The sequence below is a fragment of the Perna viridis genome, chromosome 2 (assembly GCF_037379345.1).
Source record: "Perna viridis isolate PV_CMFRI_1.1 ecotype Kerala chromosome 2, ASM3737934v1, whole genome shotgun sequence".
NCBI lineage: Eukaryota > Metazoa > Mollusca > Bivalvia > Mytilida > Mytilidae > Perna > Perna viridis.
Window position 1 is genome coordinate 4,616,671 of NC_142446.1, and position 26,173 is coordinate 4,642,843.

The 26,173-nt window shown below is 31.9% G+C and overlaps 1 protein-coding gene across 5 annotated transcripts; it reads left to right on the top strand.

Annotated features, from left to right (window-relative positions):
- The first annotated feature begins 10 nt into the window (after window positions 1-10).
- LOC148623366 (ectonucleoside triphosphate diphosphohydrolase 5-like) lies at window positions 11-25,724 on the top strand. 5 transcript variants are annotated; one of them, XM_088565180.1, is made up of 15 exons: window positions 11-315; window positions 1,780-2,154; window positions 2,800-2,879; window positions 5,970-6,113; window positions 6,427-6,502; window positions 7,567-7,602; window positions 9,176-9,261; window positions 9,895-9,974; window positions 14,905-14,966; window positions 15,188-15,275; window positions 16,948-17,096; window positions 19,020-19,043; window positions 20,045-20,101; window positions 22,760-22,866; window positions 23,453-25,724. In XM_088565180.1, exons 2-15 carry the CDS (start codon window positions 1,827-1,829, stop codon window positions 23,537-23,539), a joined length of 1,404 nt encoding a protein of 467 aa, XP_088421306.1. In that variant the 5' UTR covers window positions 11-315; window positions 1,780-1,826; the 3' UTR covers window positions 23,540-25,724. The 5 variants fall into 5 exon arrangements, with proteins under 5 accessions (XP_088421306.1, XP_088421305.1, XP_088421307.1 ...); XM_088565179.1 differs by having other exon boundaries at window positions 11-287; XM_088565181.1 differs by having other exon boundaries at window positions 11-287; window positions 2,803-2,879.
- Window positions 25,725-26,173: the final 449 nt, after the last annotated feature.

The window sequence follows — 26,173 nt, forward strand, 5'->3', positions numbered from 1 at the left end:
TTATGGTAACATAAAATCTCGTCTTTGACGAGAAAGGATTTTTCTTAACTGGTTTACTATTTTGAATATTGCCATTATTGGGACCAGAAACTGTCAAGTTGTCACTCTGGCCGTAAAGCCTGAATGATTGTGGGATTATCTGCTTAATACGACGTTTTCTTTTCTTTGCGGATGTATGACAGATAGATTTATTTCATTGTCGGAGGTTATAAGTGAGAATGCATATGAATGAGTGTTCCTGACAGTGACAGAGCTGAGCCCGTAACTGACTGAGTATACGTAACATGGTGAGTAGCAGAGTAGTGCCACTAGTGGGTAAGTTTTTAAAATATACTCGTTCTTGACATGTGCTTCGACTGTCTTATAAATGGTCTTTGACAGCTCATCTAAACAAGGCATCAGGTAATGAAAATGATAGTCTTAAGCCTGAAAATTACTGACCAGTTAGTATTTTAAGACTTAAGTATTGTTTCAAAAATTATAGAAGGCAGTGGCTCCTCATCCACGCATTCATGAATGGGGAGCCTCTTCACATTTATCGTCCACACATCCGATTTGCTTCAGAAACATATGGAATCATGAAATTGTCTGATCTAGACTCACTATAACTTTCAAGTCTTTGTTAGGAAATAAAAATGAAATCGCTATGAACTCAAGATTTAAATTTTCACTATGAACACAAATTGGTTGTCAATTATGAAGTCCATTCTTTGGTTCTTTTCTTGGATAATCATCTTGGCACATCTGTTGGTATATGTCATCTCTGATTGGTTTGAACAAACTTCTAACAGATACAATTTCGATATCGGGCGGTTTGTAGTACCATTCTTTGTAATGAGTTTCATGAAGTGGACCATCCCATCTTTACCAATCACTAGTTCATGTTTTTTAGCCAGTTTCCTCTGTGTTCTTTGTGAGTCATCTTCTGTTTAAGCAATGTCCTCAATTTTGACACATTAATTGTTTTTCCCTTTAGTACTGTAAAATTTGCACAAGGATGTGACATATTCATTTTTCAATGTTTCAAGAAGTGGCAAATAATGTCTCTAGTATGATTCACTTCAGCATTCAGTTCAGAATGTGAACGATTTGTATTGTCAGTATTTGTAGACTCTGTGTCTGGTAAACATGCAATACTACGGCCGCACAAAAGATGATTCAGAGTTAACGGTCGTTAATTACGGCTTCAATTTCTCTGATATTTGTCTGTAAACTTTCCATTGATAGCAAGAACGGCCCCACTTTCCATATACAGTTTTTTGTAAGACCAACCACTTTGAATTCATACTCTAGATGTACTCTAGATGTACATTAGTTGGACGTGTATGAATTTAATAGAGTCACACTGAATCAAAGAGTTGCCTTGCTTCATCTCATTATTGTTGAAGAAAGTTGACCAATTTATCTTCAATTTACTTGTTCACATTTATGAATATTGGTTTTATGGTCACTCAATACTTATCTAAGTCGAAGTTAAGCTTCAATTACTGTCATTAATGACTATCAAAATGACTTTACATTGAGGTGTCCTTAATTTTGAAGCCAAATCTTGCCCATGTATGTGATCCAGAGTCTTTGCAATTGTGATTGTATGCAACAATAATATACTTCATGCATACATGTACATTACTGTACTTGTATACATTACTGTACGTGTACATGTATACATTACTGTATATATATATATACATGTACATTACTGTACATGTCTACATGTGTTTCTATGTTCTTGCTTCTATTTAGTTTCAACATTTATTGACAACCTGTTCTATATTTCAGGTCACAAAGAGCATGTAGTATAAAACTTTGGAGAAATTTTCCACACCATGAAATTATCACCATCAACAAATTCATTACTTAGTTTAAATCGCACCAAGTCTTTCAGTATGTATGAAGTTCGTGGCAGAATTATTGGTGTTGCAGGTATTCTTGGCTGCATTGTTACAGTGATATATATGCTTGGAGGCTTTAATGACAGTCATGTTGAATTAATTCCAATTTACCAGCACCCAGTAAATGCTAGGATTGCAGATGTGTCTAGAAAAACTGTACATAACACTGTGCAGAAAAACAGCACTGATATTTATGCTGTGGTATTTGATGCTGGAAGCACTGGCTCTAGAGTTCATGTTTATCAGTTCAAATCTGGAAATAGTAAGTTGCATATTTACAGTAATCTACTGAATTTTTAATTATTCCCAATGTAGCATTTCTTGTTGTGTTGGTAAAAAGTACTAATATTTTTCTTGTTATTATACCTCATTATAATCTCCCACACCTTATCCATTCTTATGAAACTTTTTGAATGATAATTAGGCAATCCATTATCAGTCTGCAATGTAGATTTTTGATCTGAATGAAATTTGGGTTACAATGTACATTAGGAACTCTTACTCCTCCAAAATTGCTGAATTGTTTTTATGTTATAAAACAATTCATAACTTGCAATATTACACTTTCTCAGGTTGATAAATCATGATAGCAACTTATATCACAGTCATTTAATTGTTTGCTATTTATTTTATTTCTTAAAATCAGAATGAATTTGGGGTCTCCATTAGTCTGACATGAACTTTGATTCAATGGTTACATGTGCAAAAATGTAGGTGTACATATTGTGTACCTGCAACTGTTTAATGAGATTTAGTGAAACCTTCTGGGAATGATTGAAATATAATGTTTTTGAGCATCTGCTGAGTTAATTTTTGTTCTCATGGAAATAATACCTTAAAAATCACCCAAACATAACTAAGTTAATTCAGAGTATATTGTATTGTACTATTAGTTTTTTTCTGATAGCAGGTGCATTGCAACTTGTGAAAGAACTCTTTGAACAAGTAAAGCCTGGTTTATCTAGTTATGCCAATGACCCCAAGAAGGTAAAGTTTTTTATAATGTTTATATCTAATAATTGCTATGTTTAACTTTAAATTATTGTGAATATTTAGTATAGGTTGTAATAGCAATAAAAATGATTTGCAACCTGGAATATTTGGGGCAGTGTTATTGTGCAAAAAAATGTTTTCTCTGTTTAACAATGTTTATTTCATATGTGCCAAAATTATGACACTTCAATACGGCCACAAATTATGTGCACCTAAAATGGGAACATGATGTTATAGTTGTCGTTGGTTTCCAATAACTTTGGATTGTTATTTATGATAACTTCAGTAAAACTTATCAGATCTTTTGAAATTTTAACACCTTGTTTCTTGGAACATGGCAGAGGGCCCTTTAGTTTTTGAAGACTTAAACCCTACTTCTTTGTAAATAAGGGCTTAAGAGGGTGGAATAGGTGTGGAAATTGGAATTGATAGAAACAGTTGTTTAGTTCAATCTGATTTTGATGATTCCTTTGTCAATGTGTTCCTTTTTAAGTCAGTTATATTGTTAGGGACTTCTTGCACTCGTAATTTCAGTACTGTATATATACGTATGTGATTTGCATAATTATATATTACTACAGCACCTTATGTTGCTGATTGGTGTCATAGAAGCATCAATTCAACCTTCATACGAGATCAAAATGCATCTCTTATATAATATACAGCTATCACAGTTACAGTCACCCCATTTTAAATAGTGCATATCACAACTTCGCTTGAAGTTTGCCAATCTTACTAAGTTCAGAGTTCAAGAGTAAAGTTGGTACATATAAAACATTACAACACAAGCTCTAGTGAGCTTTTAAAACTGACATAAGCTAGGAAACATTATAAAATGTCAAGTACAAATTTTAAAAGGAATTCACTTATTTTAATAATTATGTAGAAATGTATGATATGTCAAAAGATGTGAAATGAAAAAGAAGATGAATGTTTATTATCAATCGATCTAAAATCTTCAAGTTTCAGATCACTAAATTTGTAACTTTTTAAATTCTGAACCAAGTCCATACATTGAGAAAATCACTGACTGATTGGGAGTTAAGTTTAGTAGAGCATTAAATTCCCCTGGATATTGAAAGCAAGCCAAAGTCAGTGTCATAGAATAATATTTGATGATAAGCAACTTTGAAGAATTGTGCTTTAAATACATGTTGTACTTTCATTTAATTACAGTTAAGGTCAATGATATGGCAATTACTGATGTTCTGCAATGGGAAATTCAGTGGGTGAACTAAGTTGATGAATTTTTCAAAAGAGTCTTTTTGTCCAACTTTTTCAAAACAGTTGGTAGCATTGAGTACAGGACTTGAAGAACTTTGTATCTGCCTCTTGTTCTTATCACCACCAGACTTGTTAAGATTTTTTTTCTGCCAAATTTAATGTCTGTAAGAAATGAAATTAAGCTATCATCATCTAATATCATATGTCCTAAGCTCTAGAATATTTCAAAATCTGAATGTGTTTTGAATAAAATGTTCTGCAATTCTACAATTTTCTTACAATCATATTTCACTGGTTCATTGTAAATCTAGTCTTTTCCTTTTTGTGTCCCCTGCAAAGAAAGTCACAGAAAGCGAGACTTAGGTTTTGCTTTTCCGGCAACAGTGGCGGCAGCGGTGTCCACAAACTTAACAATAAGTTTTCTAATAAGTTCATTTCCACATGAAGTCCTTATGCTAGGTCAATGATATTTGGTGTACAGATGCATTACCATCATTGCATCACAAATATATGCCAATTTTAGGCATATACCCCCACATTTCTGAAATGAAAATAAAGAAACAACATATCTCTTCAGACAACAATCCCACCATAAATGGACTGATTTGTTGTAGTTCATCCTTCAGGACTACAACAATGGAGTTGACCCAGCTTTGATGTAAGAAGCCCTCATACCACTGGGCAATATGCTTCTTGCATCAAAATACAAGTCATTTTAAGTTCAAAACTATCAACAACAAAAAAAGACATATGTTAAAATGTCGTTTTTCTGCTTCCACCTCATTTACATCTCTTTTAATTGGCTTTGCTTGTGCCTGCAGTTGTATGTGTTAGGATACCTGGTGTGCTGTTGTATGTGTTAGGATACCTGGTGTTGAATGTGTTCCATGATTTAAATCAAAATTTGTTGTAGTTCATGTTTGCAATGCACTTGAACTGATCATGGAAATCTTTCATAAGACATTTGTATGATTGAAATATAAAACAAAAGTTCCCAATTCAAAATGAAGATTGTTGTTTCATGTCAAAAATCCTAGATGCTCAAAGCTTGTGCCCTATTCTTTTCAGATTAAGGAAACCCTAAACTTTTCTTTTTTAAGCAAATTCTTTGAAAATAACAAAGAAATATTATTTTGTGAAGTCATTGTGACGAAGTTATGACATAACAACTTATATCTTCTTTATGCCAGAATTAAGTCTTCATTTTGAGTCTAAAAATAATATTAAGGTAGATCATAGCTAATGGATTCTATAGGGCATTTTCACTATTTATTAAAAACCTGGTATACAAAGAACAATTAATTAACATTCTTCCATTTTTCAAAAAGAAAATTGGGGGTCACCAAACTCTTTTTCTTGTAATATTAAAAAAAACTAAAATTTCCATTACTTTTCAGTTCTATGGAACAATTTCACCTTTGAAAGAAATTTCCTGTCAATTGTCTCCCCTTGAAAGAGGCATTCTCTAATTAATGTTGGTAATTTATCATACAAATTTTTATGTAAAAATTAAAAAAAAAAAACAGTATTTAAATGTAATATTTTTGCATCATTTTTAACACAATTAGTTAATTGAAAATATATATGTTTGTATGATTTTTGCAAGTTGACAGAAAGAATGCTCTTTGTAAAAGGTATTATCTACAGAGAAATAATTGGCCTGAAAGTGATAGGAGCCTCTATAATCCTCTGTTTCATGACAATTATGGAGGAGCTTCACTCTTTCATGGTTAAATCTTCTGATATATACAGGTGAGTAATTTAGGCTCCCTGAATTTTCCAGATAAATTAGCTTATTGAAAGTACACTGCAAATAAAAGTATTTAAATAAACTTCTCTGACTATAGCACTTAATTTCAGGGTGCTGAGAGTTTGAGGCAGCTACTCAATATAGCTCTAGCCGAGGTGCCAAGTAATATACAGTCAAAAACTCCTATTTCACTGATGGCTACTGCTGGTTTGAGACTGTTACAGGAAGGAGTTGCAGATAATTTATTAAATGAGGTTAATATGAAATTCATCACTGAAGACTGATTATGATTTTAGAGTGTGTGATAGTTTCGAACTTTTCTTATTCGACCCTACAATTTAGGTACATAAAAAGGATCAGTTCATATCTTATTTCACAATGAACATGTTTTTTTAAATTGTAAGCAAATAAGAAAATATGCAAATTAGTGATTGATAATGATAAAGTAGGGGATATACTGCAAATATTGTATACCGGTATAAAACATATACATGTACCTTGTTTTTATAAATTTTTTACTGTAATTTCAAATATAAAATGTTTTTCCTTTGTGATATGTTTTTCCAGGCACGAGTTTTGATAAAGGAATATCCGTTCCAGCTGTTTGATGATGGAGTTAACATAATGGAAGGAACTGAGGAAGGTTTGTTGTACCAGTAGATGGATTGTTTATCTGTGTACTATTTATTACAGTCTATGTGTAGTAGTAACAATTTTTCCTTCCATCAGAAATTGCATAACAAAATCCAGTTTTCTTTTATGACTTTTTACCTGCTTCAACTGTGAAAGCTGGTCTAATAGTCACATGACTCATCTGTCTATTCATCCATCCATCCATCCATCCATCATGCTAAGGGGTACCTACTTTGTGAAATCTGTAACTCAAAAAGCATTAAAGCAATATTATTTAAACTTTGCAAAGTGATTATGTACTAATTAAAGATGTGCACATCCTATTATAGAGAAGTTTGATATAAAAACTTTCCTACATTTTTTGCATGTTGAGTTGAAATTAGTCATTTTTGGTCATTTTAGTATTAAGACACTTAAGTGCTGACAAATATATGACTATGAGGAAGATTCTGACATGCATTGGACTTGTTTTTAATTGATGGGCACTTCATATCAAAATTACTGAAGATTTGTACATAGGTTTGCACTTAAATTGAAACTAGTAACTTGTCATCCCTACATTTATTAACATATTTTACATTTAGATGCCAAAAAAAAAGGAAAATAAGAAATAATTAAAGAAAGGAACACGGCTGAAATTAATCTATAAATTAGAAAGATTAGACATTGTAAGATGTGCATGATATAAAATAATTATTGTTAAATACCTCTCAGGGGAGACAATAAATCTTTTACATGTTCAAATTTTGTAAGGGCTACTTCCATACCTCTTTATGGATTTGGATGAAACTTTATAAGACGATCAAACATGATATAGAAACGTGCATAAAGGGTGATAACTACCAGTATTGTAAATGGATACAATCCAATTTAAGTATCTTACTCTTATAAAGTTCTAGTGAAGTAGGGGCATCCTTTTTGTGAGCCTGTGAACAGGAATTGTTGTATTTCAAAAACTTGATTGCAAGTGTAGACAAAGTTGACTATGAAGAAGAAAATAAAATAAACCTTGCCAAATAATTGTTAATACGATTGTGTTAAATATAAGTAGCAGGTAGAGATTTATCATTCCAGGTATCTATAGCTGGATGACAGTTAGTTTTATGACAGGTGAGTGTATAATGATATATTTAGTGTTTTGCTAATTTTTTTAATACCAGAAAAACAGCAATCAGACATTTTCTCAGAAATCTGAGAAGGTTTGTGGTAGCACATCTATTGAATTTCATGGGGGCCTTTTGTTTGAGGTAAAATTCTTTACTGAACAGGTTTATTTCATTGAGCTCTATATACAAACAATAAGACACTTTTAGCTCACCTGGCCTGCGATCATTTGGCGTCAGTTGTTGTATTCCGTTATCATTAACAATTTTTTCAAAACTCTTCTCCTATGACACTACTGGACCAATTAGAACCAAATTTGATATGAATATTCCTTGAGGTATCCTACTTGGAACTTGTATGGGGATATTTGATTCATCAAAAAACAAGGCTGCCATTACTAAAAATAGAACATAAGGATCAGACAGAAAGTTTACCCATATATCTAAAAAAATGTAATGGTAACGTTAGAAGTGGTTAGTGACACCTAAGCCATGTTGGAGTTACTGCCCCTTTTTGACATTTTTTGCTCTTTAAATGTCTTCTATCAAAAATCTTCTCTTCTGTAATGACTTGAACAAATGGAACCAAATTTGGTATGAATGTTCCTTAGGGTATTCTGCATAGAACTGATGTGGGGATTTTTTAACCATTGAAAAAAACATAGCCATCATTACTAAAAATAGAACATAGGGATCAGACAGAAGTTTTTTGCTTTTATCTCCAAAATCGTTTGGTTTAGCCAAATTTTGACATGGGTAAAAGTGTTCTGCCGTCCAATTTACGTTTTAATATGTTGGGCCATGTTAGAGTGACTGCCCTTTTTCGACGTTTTTTTACTATTTTTGATGGTATTTCTCTCGAAAATCTTCTCCTTTGACACTACTTAACTAATTGGGACCAAACTTGGTATGAATGTTCCTTTGGGTATCTTGCATTGGTCTGATGTGAGGATTTTTGATCCGTTTAAAAAAAAACATGGTAGCCGTTACCATTAATAGAACGTAGGCATTCGACATTAGTTTTTCGCATATTATATCTCCAAAACAGTTAGGTTCAGCCAAATTCTTTCAATTGCTGAAATGATCCTTATTATAAGGCCTACAAAACTCTTGTAGAGATCAAAGTTGTCAGACGAATCTTTGTCAGAGTTATCGCCCTTGAAAGGTGAAAAATTACATTTTTTGTTTTTTTTTAGTTTTCAGCCAATATCTTAAAAACTATGATGGATAGAAAGAAACCTTCAATTGCTGTAATGATCCTTATGATAAGTCCTACCAAAGTTTTCTTGAATCAAACTGTTGGACAACTCCTTGTTAAATTTATGGCACTTTAAAGGCAAAAATTTAACCAAGTGTGTGATTCAGGCTCTGGGAGCCTCTTGTTTTTTGTACAGTTTTCAGGGAATATCTTGAAAACTATGATAAACAGAAAAAGACTTTAAATTGCTGAAATGATCCTTGTTAGGGTCATTGCCCTTGAAAGGCAAAAATTTAACAAGGTGAGCAATTCAGGCTCCTTGGAGCCTCTTATTTAATATCCAAAACAAGTGGTTGTTGTTTTAGACTTTGTTTATTGATAGGAGAGTTACTTAGCAACCAATACAAAACAGCTACATTAGATCTTGGAGGTGGATCGACACAAATTACTTTTGTACCGTCAGAACAAGTAAGATGTAACTAAATAATACCAGAAAAAAACATAATCTTTGTTCCATCAACATATAACAAGTTGGAGGGTCCTGTGCTACCAGGTTAATTAGAAATGGATCAGGAGTTGCCATATGCTTCTTTACAATCCGTAATAAGTCTAGAATAATTGTGTAAACAGGCAAGAATTTTTGGGGCTCCTTTAAAAATAAAGTAGATTGATTTCATTGCTAATCAGTGGCAATCAAAGCAATTATACCAATTTAATCATATTTACTTGAATCCTGTATGGATGAACCATTATAATATCTCATGTATAAAGTAATCTTTTTCCATTGTTTTGTCTGTCCATTCTTTCTTTTGTCACTATTTGGGTTTGTGTATGATATTTAAAAAAAAAAAACAACTCATCCAGTGTTTTTCTTACACAATCTTTGGGCCATTATTAGTTATTTAGATTTAACAAGTAAATGTTATGTAAAAGTGAAGTAAATGTGACCCTTTTTTCACTTGAAAACTTTGAATGTAGGGATCTCTTGGTTTTCAATATGTTTGTAACTCAAAAGTGCTAATACCCTGGACACTGTGAAAATGACTTTAAAAACCATTAAAAATTCTAGGAAATACAATCTGATTACATGTTTTATTGTAGGAAACTGTAAACACTGTGCCAAAAGATTTTGTTATGTCTTATGAATTGTTCAAAAGAAAAATACATCTTTATACCCACAGGTAATAAATCATGTTAATAGATTAATATTTAAGTGTTTTCTTTCATCTTATTTCAGTGTTAGAGGTGTAACTATTCCACTTAATCATGATTGATACTTATCACAGTTCCTGGTTGACGATCTAACTGTGATATTTACAGATAGGTCATATTGGTGTTATTTCTATTAAATTTAAAAAATGACACATTGGTACATCCCTAGGTTATCAGTTACCTTCAGCCCTTACTATTTCAGTAAATGGATGGATTAATTCAGTATGTAGCTTTATGTAGATGGGTCTGTCCAATATCAAATTCCTGATTCTTGGGACTTTGTAATTTTTACATGACTGCAAAAAAAATTGCGTTTGTATGATGTTATGGGACAGTCGTTGTCTGGGGACACTTTGCTCCCATGTGATTACTTAAGTTTTGGTTAACCAATTGTTCTGAATGTAGAATGTTTAGTTTTTTTCCCCCAATTTTAATTTTTTTTTATTGTGTTCCTTATTCAATTTTGTTAAACAAATTTATCAGCAGATTTTATGTGTTTTATGTGTTTTGGACCGTTATAGTGGGTCAAATTTGGGTGTTCAGGGTTTGACCATTGTGGTTGTTTCATGCTGCGCTCAATGAAGCTTTTTATTCTAATTATGGCTCCAAACAGATGGATTGAATTCAAATATAGTGTGTGGCTTTATATAGATGGTGACTGTGTGTTGTTGTTTATCAACTTTCTGTATCAGTGGTATGTTAACTTAGCATGACAACACATGCAACTTCATGTGAGCAACCACTGTTTCAGATCTGTATTGAGTGAACCATGTTCTGAAGCATGATTTGTATAGTGGGTGATGGAATTATTTCATTGGAGGGAAGATTTTTCATCACATTAGCTAATGAGTGCATAATACAAGAAAGTTAATCAAACAAAGAAATAATATCATTGATATTAAAGGGCTTCATTGGAGAACACTAGCCCATTAAATATTTTATTGGAAAATACATTGGATTATTTTTATGTGCAAGTTGTGATATCAGAACTTAAGACCTTTGGCACTGATAATTTTTCATGTTTACCCTGTCTCTGGATTACCCAACATTAAAATAGAAAATAATGGTGAATTTGTATGAGATTTCCACATAAATATTTGTGTGTTTCTCTTCCAGTAAATTTTCATTCAATTTGAGGCCATGGATTTTTTTGTCTATCTGAATTTATAAAATGAAAATGCACTACAATTTTATTGTGATCCCATACAATGATATTTAAAGTTAAATGCTCAAGTGAATGGTGGTTGTTTATATTGGAGGTTGTAATCCAGTCTGCTAGTATTGGGCTATAACACGCAAATTTGAAAACTACCCGTACAGTATAATTAAATTACTTCTCCACAAGATTTGATGAGATATAATTTTAACCTCCAAAACAAATTGCAGCCACATAATGGTATGATGTTGTTGCCATCCTCAGAATCATCCAGACTTCAGAGAGAGTTTCTTGGCTACCATGGAGGCAGCAGGGGCTCAAAGATTGATTTATTGATTGTTGGGGTTTAACACCCGAACAGCAATATTTCAGCTATATTCAGGCGATGAACATGAAATAGATAATAAAATGAACATGAAATGATGATAAAATGGGACACAAGGATAAAGGGGTCGAAAAATTTTGATTACCACTGGAAATAGGGAGAGGTTTGTAGTCAGGCAATTCAACCTCTTGTGGCAGAGCCCTGTGGTTCCTATTCCAGGAGAACACCACAGAAGGGTCCTTTAAAGTGCGAGGAACGTTCCACTATCCCAACACGTTGCACCAATATAGTTGGCGGTCAGGTTTTCTGTATTATAGCCTGACAACTTCAGCAAGTAACACGCCAGGGGTACCCCATTCCACCACCTGGGGCACACAACCCATTTGCTCTGTGGGCAGAGCACCCTAGCCCCCGGCCAGGGTTCTGAGCACAATTTAGTCGCCTTTTACGACAAACTTAGCGCTGCTGCTGGCCTATTCTTTTGACACCTGGACCTGCAAGGGGCAGGGGCTCAAAGAGGCAGAAAAATACATTTTTATACTACTGCAAAAAAAATTTGAGTCATATAATCATATAATCCTGTTGTTTTCATTGGCATCCATCAACTTAAGTTTATTTATGATGACTTGAGTAAAACTTATCTTATCTTTTTTTAATATTTTTTTTCTAATTTAATTAGTTTCTAGTGACATGGCGGAGGGCCTTCTAGTTTTTGGCAGTTTTTACCTCACACCTTTTAGAAGTAAGGGGCTAAAAAAGGGTATGGGTGTTGTCATTAGAATTGATAGGAAAAGTTTATTATTGATCCAATTTTTATGATTCAGCAAAAGGGGTTTTTGCTCTCTTCGAACACCCATACAGAGAGGGGGGCATATCCCCACTCTGGAACCCCACCTGGAGGATTTCTTTTTGATCCCCAACATTGCCAAATTTTACTGCAAGTCTTTCAAGTCAAATCAGCCTGAAGAAGTGCAGAGAAATCCATGGCTGAAGCCCTCTTCAAGCCATAGAAAAGAGGAAGTTTTTTTTAAAAGTATGGTGTAGCTATGAAGTAAAGGGTTAAGGGCCAAAAAGGGTCCAGAAACAGGCATTTTCCTGATTCCCAGATAAGAAGGTAAATTGTATGTTTCTTTTTGAAATTACATCACATGTTGCTATACCACCAAAGGAGGTCTGGGATAAATTTTTTTGGTTTTTGCCTCAAACTTAAGGAATTCTGGTGACCAAATAAGGGTAAAAAATAAACTTGTTTTTTGTTCAAAATTTGATTAAAATCTTTGGATCTCAATGAAATTGTATTACAAGGTTTCTTACCACAAAAAGAAGGTTTTGATGAAAATTATAGGGTTATGGCCCAAACCTTTAACAAACTATGGGCAGAAAATGGGGTCAGCAAAAAATGTTCTCTTCAACTTTGTTAAGATTTCATATTTGTTTTTTCTTATTGCAAATTTTAAAGTGCTTTGACCATTCTCATTCTTGTATGAATTATTGTATTCTGTCAAACATTTAATTACAGTTGAATCGAGAGCTGTATCATTTTTTGAATGTTATGTTCATACTTGTCCCACAGTTCAGGGTTTGATCTCTGTGGTCAAATCAGACTCCATGCATCAAAGTATATTATTTAATTTGGTATAGGTCTTACATTTATCTTTATTTTAACAACTCTCAATTTCAAATGACTTATATAATTTATTGGGCCATGGTAAAGGGGAAATGAAAAATTGTCATATAAAATAACTTTGAGTTCAGACACCACCTAGTCAAGAAATGGCCATTGTCTCTCAAAAATATTACTGTTAGTTCAGTCAAAATACAGTTTAAACATAAACAGATTGCAACAGAAAATGTATTGATTAAAGTATGTAGGATTATGACCCAATTAACACAGAAAGGTCTAACAAGATTTAAATGTGGAAACCTCAAGATATGCATTTCAACATGGGAAGGGGAGATAACTCTGTACAAATAATTTTTTTGGTCAGATTTTTGTCCCTGTTTTTTAATTGATTTATTGTCTCTCTGACATTACATGCTGTACATGATATGTAATGTTTTGAAATCAGTCTTTCTAAAAATCAGACAGAAGTTAATTCATGCATGTCAAAAACCCACCAAATTCAGTTTTGTTTCTTGGTTTGAAACAGTTACTAATCACATAACCAGTCTTTGTTTATCATTTGGTTGTTGCACTTTTGAGATAAAAATTATGTAAATTGTACATGAAATTGGCACTTTTGCAAGAGTTATTGTTCTTGAATTGGTTTCATTTGGTTGAATTCAGTGGGAGATGAATGCATGGTTTTCTAAAAAGCGCAGATCTGAATACAGAAATGATTATCTTTGTGTGATAGTATAGCATGTGTAGACTGAAAAAGCATTGTTTTGTGGGTTTTTCTACACTTTACCACTGTCTGATTTTTATGTTAACTTGTACTTAAATATTTGGGAAATTTTTAATTACTAAAAATACTTATTTTCAGGCACTTCCATCATTTTGATAATTTTTTTTTTTTTTTTATTATTATTATTTTTTTCTGCAAGCTACTTATCAACAGTATTGCCTTTTTTATAAGAATCTTTTAACCAAAAAAAGTAGAATATTTATATTCATCATTTTCATCAAAATTGGAATTCTTGAACTTCATTATCTTGAAAAATGGACACATGGTTTACTGTTCTGTTTCTAAATCTAAGTTGATGTTTGGTAAAAGATATGAAAACTCTTTTTAAGTTGTTGTTGAACCTCTTATCAAAGCAAAAATATTTACTTTTGCCTCATTTCATCTATGAGATAAAGCATTATTACGATTTTGTATTAGATTTTATTGTTATTTCAGCCATTTTGACAGAGTTATCTTCCATTTCCAGTGGTAACTTCTTTTTTTAGGTTTCTGCACACAAGATTTATGTAGACATTTTTTCTGTGCTTATTTTGTTCATAATGCTATAGCTTTGAACTTAAATATCTTCTGTTGCAATTTGTTTTGATTGAAGGCAAAATTTTTCTTGATCAACTTGACTAATTCCTTTCCTAAAAAAGTGATTGCTGAATTTTAAAAATTGAACTGTTTATTTTATCAGAGGCTATTTGTAGTTTTTATATGACTGCAAAATTGTTTGTCATTTTGTTGTGATATTGTTCTTGTAGCTAGACACTATTTCTCAACAATGAGGAATCACACTTTCATTAAACCAATGGGGGGTAGTTGTGGTCTTGTACCATAATTTAACTTTTCTGAACAGTGTCCTGTTGGGCCTTCATTTTCTAAATAACCTTTCATACCATAACAGAATGGATAATATTTTATCTGGCTTTGATTTTTTATTTTTACATTTTTGTTGAATTCTGTTCTATCATATGTAGCCTTTTCTTTCTCATTCACTAATTATTAGTTTTGTTGTTTATTTTCAGTTATTTAGGATATGGTTTAATGTCTACAAGATTTAAAATTTTAGGAGGCCAAAAAGCCAAAGGTATGTCACCTGAAGTATTCCCCATGGTCTTTCAAGAATCATGACATTTTTTGTGTGTATTTCATTGACCTTTCTGAGCTAGAATATCCATACCAGTTCAGATTTTATGAAAATCAATACACTAAATATGTAAATTTGAAACCATCATTTATGAGATGCTAACTAAATATTAATTATTCTCTGGTAATTTACAATGTCATCATTACATTTGTCTTTTTTAGATGAACATACAAACACACTGAAGAGCATCTGTCTTCCAAGTAATGTACAGAGTATATGGACATTTGGTGGTGTTACATACAATATAAGGTTAGACAACAGTGAATAAAGTAGTAGGGCTAATAACAACAATTGTGCCATGTTTTCTACACATTTATTGTTACATTATGACATTATCTAGCACTAATATTTACCAATGTTTTTACATTCAGCACACATTTTAAGCACTTATATAATTTGTATAGTTTATCTGTAGTGGGTTCCAGATATAAGTCTGTGGATACAGGTGTTGATGTCTGAGTTGACATTTGTTGGTTGTAGTCGTGGTAACTGCAATGGTTTGATATCTGTATTAGCTTTACACTGCTCTCTGTACCGCCTGGCGTGTTGTGCTTTAGACTGTTGTCTACGCCTGTTATATCTACCCTTGTTCCAGTGACTCCTCCAGGGACTAGTTCGTTGGCTGAATGATGGTTTTTGTTCACTTTGGTCTGTATAGTGTGAAACAGATGGCTTGTGTTCTATTGGACTGTTGAATGGAGTTATTGGTTCCTCCTTAGTCATTGTTACTGTAGAGATGTGACTGGTATTCAGCTCTGCCATCACTGGTTCTTGTTTAACTTGAACTGGTTTGATTGGAGTTGATGTAATTGGCTGTTCAGATGCCTGGTTTGTTTGGCTTTCATACTGACTGAAGTGTAGTATCAGGAAGTGACTGCTGCCAACTGCCCTAGTATGTTGAGTGATCTGAAGACCTTCTGGTAAGGTAGTCAGGTAGTCTGTTAAAGCTGTATGTACATTTTGGTATTTAGTTGACATTGTTGTATATCAAGTACTGGCTGATTATGTCTGCCTTGGAATGTGCTGGAGTTTATAGTACTTTCTTAACAAAACAATGGGTCCCATTGGTTAACTGCTTACTGTTGAGGTGATTGGTTAAATCTGCTGATTGGTGATCATTGGAACAGTGAGATGAAAATTGAATGCTAATGAGGTCAAATTAAGATACTTTGATTTTAGATCAAAGACAATTTAAACAATTACCTTTAATTTATTGCTGTCTTTGAAGTTACTCACAGAATTAATACATCATTTTTTAAATTGTGAAAATAATATGATAAAGTTGTTTTGACCATTTTCATTGATGCTAATTTCAAGTAAAATTTTTTAAAAAAGTGTTTAATTTGATAGATAGATATTTTATTCTTATAATGGTATTACACACAAAATGTGAGAGAAATCTATGCAAATTTTACAGTCAGACATAACAACTATATTTGACTTTAGTGTCAACTATGATTTACAGCTTCATAGTATTACAATCATGTTTCAGATAAAAAAAAGTATTCAAATTACACCTAAAATGTTGGATGGTATCAACTTGGGGGCCAAACTTTACTGACATTTCCTAGAGGGGTCTTGAACCTTACTATAATTGTACTCCTATGATAAACAATTAAATAAAGCAAAATATGTCTGGGGAGTCTTGATATATGACCATGCATGAGTAACATCATATAAATTCTGGCCATGCATGAGCAACATCAGATAAATTCTTACCATGCATGAGTAACATCAGATAAATTCTGACCATGCATGAGTAACATCAGATAAATTCTGGCAAATTTAAAAAAAATAAAGTTAATGATTATGTTTTATATCTGTGACATGTTTTATATCTGTGACATGTTTTATATCTGTGACATGTTTTATATCTGTGACATGTTTTATATCTGTGACATGTATCCTTCTGTATTTTCAGCGGAGAATCTATAAGTTCTTTAAACAGTTGCTATAGTTTAGTCAGAAATCATGTTAAAGAAAAGATCAAACCATCATATCAGTTACAGAAGCATAAAATTTACATCTTTTCTTACTTTTTTGATGCTGCAGTAGACTCTGGTATCATAGGTATGTATTTGGTTTGGTGTTAACATGGAGATATTCATTGAGTTACAGTCATCAAAGAAACATGTATAACAATTTTTTATTATACCCCTGATCAACAAATCATAGGAATATTTACTCTGTCCATCCACCAATCTGAATTTTATAATGATTTAGGTAATGGCAATATGTCCTTTGTCCATCCTTCAGTCTGCTTCCAAGGGTGAGTTAATAGTAGTATGCCCTACTTTCAACTCTCAGTCTGATCCAGAGAGAAGTTGATAGCAATATGTCCTCTGTCCATCCCTCTGTCTGATCCCCAGGGAGGAGTGAATGGCAATATGTCCTCTGTCCATCCCTCAGTCTGATATGCAGGGTAGAGTTAATAGCAATATGTCCTCTGTCCATCCCTCAGTCTGATCTGCAGGGTAGAGTTCATAGCAGTATGTCCTCCTTTTATCCTGCAGTCTGATTCCAAGAGAGGAGTTTTGATCCCCAGGGAGGATTTGACAGCAATATGTCCTTTATCCATCCCTCAGTCTGATCCCCAGGGAGGAGTTATTGGCAATTTCAGTCCAAATGACCAATGCCTCTGTTTAAATGTGAAACATTCAGGATATAAAATATCATTTTGTAATTTACTGCTCATTATACAATTATATGTGAGATAAACTGTTTGATCTCCATTAGGTACAGGTCAAATTCACATACATTTTATAATTCTTTATTTACCAAAGTCATATTTAATTATAGGTTACATAATTATTTTATAATTGAACACAGTATTACAAGTAGTATGAACTTTCCAAGGCTAAAGCAGAAAGTGTCACGAAAAAAATACAAAAAATAACATGTCTGATGGTAACTTTATAGCACAATAGATAAATTTACGAGGTTGCATAGTTCTTTTGCATTCTTAGAACTTGTCAATTGTATATATTTAAACATAGACATTTTTTTCCAGTCATAAAGTTTTATGAAATAGGAATAGAAGCCTAATTCCCTAGGACATATTAAAACAAAATGCATCTCATCCACAATGTTAACAATATTAACATAATTTGCTATTTCTGCAAATAGCATAAAAAATGACTGTTAAGTCTCAACTTAGTAATACATCTGGTAATGTTGTATACAGGTATTAGGAACCATATATTGATAACTACAGCCTTTGTTTGAAGATCTCAATTGACTGTCAAATTCATGTTTTATACAATCAAAATCCCATTGTGAATATACCAAATATCACCGAGTGTTAGGAGCTCATTCTTAATGAAATACAACCAGTTCATCTTATTTACTAGGACTTCCCAGGAAGTCATCGCACAAATAGTCACAACAATTCATAAAAATACAATTCGTAGAACATAATAATAACCAATACTTAAGGATGTCCGCTTGTCTCATTTTGGAATTTTTTCATAGTTTAAAGGTGCTAATGCAAAGGCAAGAAAAATATAGGAGGAGTCTGTTTTCCCGCCAAATTTCAACTTATATCTTGAAAACAAGATCATTGACCTAACAATTTTATTTGGTATTTTTATTCCTAGACAGTTGTCTACAAATTTATACCAAAAGTTAAGATACATGTATATTGTTATTTTAAAGCAGCAGACATCCTTACAGATTCCACATTTTCTAGTGTACACCCAATTCATAATGTATTATAACATTATTTGTGGAGGATTTTACTTTCAAAATGCTTTTACAATAATTTAATTGTATTCTCTGCACAGCAGGAGCCTTGTGGGCACCCCATATAGTATTTCACATCCATAACACAGAATACTATTAATTTAGGTGTCACAAAGTGACTACATGTTTTATATTCAACTAAAAAGAAATTGATTTTAATCCATAATTAGATAGATTGAAGATTTTTTTTACTTTTGATTGTGGATTTCCATTGTACAGCTATAACTATTTTTTTTAATTCCATGCATTAAGAAATTAGCAACAATAAGAATAATGGTAAGTTATAAGCTTTTTTTTCTAATTTAAATATATATATTTTCTGTATCAGCTATTTATTGTGTAGCTTTTAAAAGTTGAATTCTGTATCAGATTTTTCAAGGGTAGTTTTTTGTACTAGTTTAAGTATAGAGCTAGTTTTATTACTATTTTGTTATGAATGCATCCACAGTGTTAACCCTATTCTGCTTTTACATTCAATACAGTAACACAATCACGGTTGATTGTTTAGTTAGTTATCCACTATAATCTCATACCCTTTTTGAATTTTCATTTTTTTGCTGTTGTTTTACTTTCAATAATAAATTTAATTGTTTTTTTTTCCAATACTGATAGAAAACTAATTTGTTAAACAGTATTTATATTTGTCTCATTTGAACATAATTGTATTTGCCTTTTAAGTACTGATATACAAAATTGATTACCTTGTTAGTATACAGAATTGATTACCTTGTTAGTATACAGAATTGATTACCTTGTTAGTATACAGAATTGATTGGTTTGATTATTTAATTATTTCTAATTGGATTTTGGCAATGGTTGGTACAAAGTGTAATCAATTTTTTATGTTTGTATTGCAACTCGAAATCTGTACATTTTATTTTTAATCATAATCTTTTAGAAGTTTTTTCATTCACCTACAAATATAATTATAGTGAATTTAAGGCAATTATTGAGCTTATATATACCAGTTAAAAGAGTTGGGCAGTTGATAAACTTCATTTATAGGATATTATTTTATTGTTGGCTTTATTTTGGAATCAAAAATCTGCTATAGCATTTATTCATTTAACATGATTGTAAATGTGAAACAAGTAATGAGACTAATTATATAGTGTGATGGTATACAAGTAATCATGATTAAATTCAGTATAAAAATGAAAAGAAAAAACTTAGAATACAAAGATGTGTTTTGTTAGTTACTGACATAAAGTATGTTTCATGACAAGGAGACGGTGTTAAGTGCAGCAAGATAAGATTTGTCATACATTACATTTTAGAATCAGATTTAGGAGGCGAAGTGATTGTTTCTGATTTTATAAAAGCAGCTAAGCAAGGTAAGATCTATTTTCATAACTATATAGAGAAATGGTTTCCACAGTCTTGTTTATGTTAAAAGTCATTTAAACTCATTGTAGTATCTGCAGTATTAATGATCTCAAGATTGCAGAGGTAGAAATAGGCAAAAATGTTTCTGCTCATTTTTTTCACAAAATACTTAGCCTCAAAGTTTATCTCTAAATGGTATTAGTTGCATGCATATGATCTAATACCATGTAACTTTGTACCCAAAATGATGGTCATTAAAAATTTAAAGAAGAATTTCATGATTTAATTTTCACAGGGCAGTCGAAACTGGATTATGAGATGTAACTTAGATATAAACATAATTTTATCAGATCTATCGGTATTTTATTTATAATTCGTACTTTATCCAACTCGGAAGTGGGGGCAAATTGAAAGAGTGTTAATTATGGATTAAGTGGTAGATATTCTTTAGTTATTTTATCTTTTGTGTTACAGTAATGAAATATTGATCTCAGTTTACATTTTTTATAGATAAACATTATACTGATAAGGAGAACCAGAAATTCATAAATTGTTGCTGATTTTATTTTGGATTATTTTTTTTCTATTTTGCTTTGATGTTCTGGCCAACAATGACCATACCTGTTAACCTTTTGTATGCTCAAAGAGGGAGATCTCCTTAGTTTCAACTTTTAGAGGTAGATTTAGCATGACAAACTTTATTGTAGAAAAAATAATTTTGCTAGAAATCAGGATACAAAGATGGGATAAAGATATCAAATCTATGATAATCTGGTTAATCTACTGAGGGTTTCTAATAAAAAAAAAAAGAGTAATTAGTACAACAAAAGGATTAATTTTTTGTTGATTGTAACACAATTGATTGTAAACATTGTGTTTATATCAATTTAATAAGCCATTTAAAACATAATTTGTGCAATATTTTTGTTAAGAGGGAGATTTTGGGGGGGGGGGAGGGAGAAATTTGTGAAAGAGGTAGATTTATGTCTCCCACATGGGAAACTTTCTCAAAGCGGGAGATTGACCCAAAAAGAGGAAGTCTCCTTCCTAAAGAGTGAGTGTTAACTGGTATGAATGACCTTTGACACAGGAAACAACCAGACACTTTTTATTGTTTATGTATTGGTTTTTTTTATACATTACTAAATCATTATCCTTGCTTCCGATTTCTTGCCCCACTTTTTATGTTATGTTCTTCTTATTTTAATAGTGTTGTCTCATGTTAGTAGGGGTTGTTATTGAGTTTACAGTTTAGAGCAACTCTATGTTGAATGGTAGTGCCCTCTGTTTTTTATTCATATATGTCTCCTTGGGTGGTTTTCTCATGGAAATTTTCCACTGATCATTACTTTAATTATAAGTCTGTTGGTATGGCCTTCATTAAGCTATGCAACTGTAGTAATTACACCAGTAATAGATTGAATGTGTATTCCAAGTAGGTTCTACATTATGTTTACTTAGATGCACCATAAAAACTTTTGGAATCAATAAATCTACTTGTGTTGTGAAAGTGCAAAGTCAGAGTTTTTGTCTATTTTTGTTAAAGTTCAGGGTTTGTGATAGAATGTTGTTTAAACTATTTTTTACATTTTAGTACACAGTGTAGGACTGGATAGTAAAATGTAAAAAATAGTTTAAACAGCATTTTGGTACAATATCTGCCCATTTAATGGACCTAACTTATGATTTCCTGTTTCTAAAAAAGGGTTAAAAACAGGTGTTTTATTTTATACCATGTAGAATGTTTGTTTTTCTTCTGATTTTGATTTTTTCATGAGATGTTCGTTATTAAAATCTGGTAAACAAATGTATCAGCAGATTTGATGCGTTTTGAACCATTTTCTAATTATAAGGATTCTAAGGGGCCACACTACCACAAAAAAATCAACTTTAAAAAAATATTTTGGTCCAGTTTCTAAATTTGTTTTTATTGGAAATCCTTGCCTGTGTTTTTCAATATTTCAGATTTTTTTTTATGGTTTTCGAGTTATAAGGGTTCAAAGGGACTACACACCAAAAATTGACTTTTTATTTTTGGTCTGATTTTGAAAAATTGTCATTTGAATGTCAAATTTTGTGGTGTATATAGTGTTCAAACCAGTTGTTGTGTCCATCATAATGAATTGTAAATATGCTTAAGTGTGTTGAAAACTGATATTGTGAACACACTTATATGAACTGTTCATGTTTTGGTGGTAATTGAGACCTTGACCCCAGTGATGGGTAGCTGTTGTTTTGGTGGTAATTGAGACCCTTACATCAGTGATGGGTAGCTGTTGTTTTGGTGCTAATTGAGACCTTGACCCCAGTGATGGGTAGCTGTTGTTTTGGTGGTAATTGAGACCCTTATATCAGTGATGGGTAGCTGTTATTTTGGTGCTAATTGAGACCTTGACACCAGTGATAGGTAGCTGTTTTGGTGGTAATTGAAACCTTGACCCCAGTGATGTGTAGCTGTTGTTTTGGTGCTAATTGAGACCTTGACACCAGTGATGGGTAGCTGTTGTTTTGGTGGTAATTGAGACCTTGACCCCAGTGATGTGTAGTTGTTTTGGTTGTAATTGAGACCTTGATACCAGTGATGGTGGCTGGTTTTTTTTTTTTTCATTTTCTTCATGTATTCTTTTAAAGTTTTAAATTGTTAACAAATGCTTGTTATTTTGTAGCATTTGAGAACCCAAGTAGGAAGAAACCATTTCTTGGATTAGATTTACTTTATATGTACTCACTATTACATGATGGCTATAGACTTAGATCAAAAACAAAATTACATGTAAGTATAAATATATATGTCGGTGTATATCTACACTTCAGCCCTTTTTTAAAACAAATAGTAAGAAATGCTATAGTAAAATTAAATGAATATTTGATCATCTTTTATGATATTTCCATAGTTCTTGACCCTGCCTTTTACGAAAGTGGTGAAGTATAGATTTGGGCTTTTTATCTGTCTGAAATTTTTGTTTCCAAAGCATAACATCTGTCAGACACAATCAGTTTAAATGAAACTTCTTGAGGTGAACAATTGACAGCTACTGAAGATGCTTATTAATTTTATGTCAGTAGGTCAAAGGTCAAGGTCGTGTACTTAATGAGGCAAATTTTTTTTCAGTATGTATGGTTTTGTGCCTACAATTATTCATCTCACCAGGCCCTGAATTAGATTTTCTCCCTTTGCAGACATCTGAAAATTGTTGTCATGCAGTGCCACATCTACACATGTTGTAATATCTTTCTGTGAGTTCATTAAAATCCATTGTTTCAGAAATTGGAATTTAATTCACATTAGGTTCTGGATCTACCCTCATACCTTTTTTATATTCCACTTGATATCATAGACTTTGAACTTTTGTTTTCAGATAATAAAGAAGATAAAACATGTAGAAGTAAGCTGGGGACTTGGTGCTGCATTTAAACTTTTATCATCAGCAGGACTCATAAGCTGATGGTAGCTATTTATTAGTATTTTGATATAGAGGGTTATTACGAGTATCATATAAGAGGGTAGCTTTGTTATTAATGTCATAGATTTAATAAAAGGATATTATTTTTTGCTTAACGTCTTCTATTTTGAGTTTCCAGATTTGTTAATATCATGATGAGGAATTAGTTTATGTTTACATGCATGCTTTTATATATGGTCTGTGTAACATTTTTTTAACAATTCATTTTCTTACAGGTATTTAAATTTTGTCATATTCAATTTTTTATCTTGTCTTAAAAAAACAATGAATATTTCAAAATTAAGATTCAATTTCATCAAACGATTTTAGTCTAATTTTTTTCAAATTGTTTCAAATCCATTTTTCAATTGAGAAGAAAATCAAACTCCTAAAAACAAAATGATCAAAGGTGTAAGATTAGTTCAAAGTTATGATTCTCTAAACTTGAATTTTAATTTTGAACTAAATAGTTCCAGGTTTTGAAAATTAAATAATTTATTTAAATTTTTTTTAAATGCTGATATCTCTCAACTTTTTTAAAACTTCAGAATGATAAACCTTAAAATCATTATGATTGTTTAACTGTTACACAGACTTTATTTGATTAATGGTCTTTTGTTTTGGTGATCTGTGTTTTGACTGGGCAGTTTTTAGAATAATGTTGTATGTACATAGCCACGATTGCTGCTCATGACAATCATATGACTTGCTGATAATATATAATTTAATCCAAACCACATCAACATGATTTAATTAGATTAAGGATTAAACATTTAGTTATCATTTTGAGCCCAATTATACTTATACATAATCAATTTGCATAAATTATGTAGTCAACATATGAAATTTTTATGAGATTTACCTCCAACTTTTTCCAGGAAGAATTGATTTCCACATGTTTGTGATGCCAGAATATAATTGATTGTTTAATTATCCAGTGTTGAAATTATAATGTTTTCTCGGTAGCTATTAATCTGGCATTTTGTAGTGTTAAATAATACTATGTGAATCTAATGTTTTAAGTAATATCTATAAACTAAAAACTCTATATAGATTAAACATCTACAAGTCAGTCCTTTTTTTTATCTTGATGAGGTTGTTGCCTGTTTTATTATCTTATGTTTATTTGGAACTTACGAGGCGCGGGTGACTTAGGTGAGCAATTCAAGGTTGCTTGGAGCTTCTTGTTTCTATGTTCCTAGTTGTTATTTATTAAACTATATGATAATCAATGGGTCATCTGAAATCCTGAGATGAAGTGAACTTGAATCTTAGATATATTGCTCAATTCATTTTCATATTTTCATTTTAGTTTCTCTTAGCTCTTAGGTCTGTACGTCTGTTGCACAGCTCTAAGTCATGTCTTTGTCAGATTGTATTCATATTTGTTATTGTAACATTTAATTTTATATTGAATGAATTTGCTAATTTCTGTAGTTTTACTTCCAATGAAGTTCCCACTATGTTTCTTGTGAACATTTATGTGATGCTTTTGTGTATTTTATTTTAATATAGATGTCAATAAAATTTGGTTTTTGAGATGAAACTTTAGTATATATGTGCATTTATGTCATAAGGGTGTGGGGCAACCTTTTGAGAGCTCTTAGGGTAGGTAATTCTTTTGTTTGTAAAATTCAAATGTAAAATATCTGAATATGATTTAAGTATTCTTGTGGGAAAAATAAAGGGATTTGAACTACAAGAGAGATTAACTATTCTTCTCTAGAAAATAAATATTCAATTTAAAAAATGGCAAGGATATGTGCTATGTGTTAACACTTTGAGTTGAGAAAGTTGATATGTATATATGTATAGCAAGGATACGTGGTACGTGTTAACACTTTGAGTTGAGAAAGTTGATATGTATATATGTATAGCAAGGATACGTGGTACGTGTTAACACTTTGAGTTGAGAAAGTTGATATGTATATATGTATAGCAAGGATACATGGTATGTGTTAACACTTTGATTGGAGATGTTTAATATATGCAGTGAGGATATGTTGTATGTGTTAACACTGATTGGAGTTTGTCAATGTAGAGGTGTTGATACTTACAGTAGGAGTGTATAGTTTTGTTTGTCCAATGCTCAACTGCACTGAATCAATTTGAAAGATTAAATATTTGTGAATTAAATTTTCAAGCTGTATTTCTTTTAATATTGTTAAATAAAACTAGATGAAAGATATTTTCGACTTTAATATTTCCTGAATGCTCTCATTCAGGTGAAACATGCATTTGACAATACTGATACTTGACTCGTTACCAAACTATACAACGAACTTTTCATTTTGTGTTGTCAACTTTTATTTGTGTCCACATCCTTTCACCACCTGCTTAGGGAGTTTTTATATCAGAACTCATACATTATGCTAGAGCTTGCTGTAGTACTCTGTAAACCTCTTACAATAAGGCTTCTGGAAAGGGTTAATTATGTTGCTACAAGACTGTCATTTTGGTCATTATCATGACCTTGCGTCTCAAAAAGAGATTTTTGAATCCTTATTGGAATGTAATGTATACTAGTTTGTAGTGCTCACGTAATTATATAATAGAATACTGTTTAAACCAAACTCATGGATCATTATTGTGTATCAATCTGCACCATGAGAGCCTATTTGTTCACCATGTCATAGC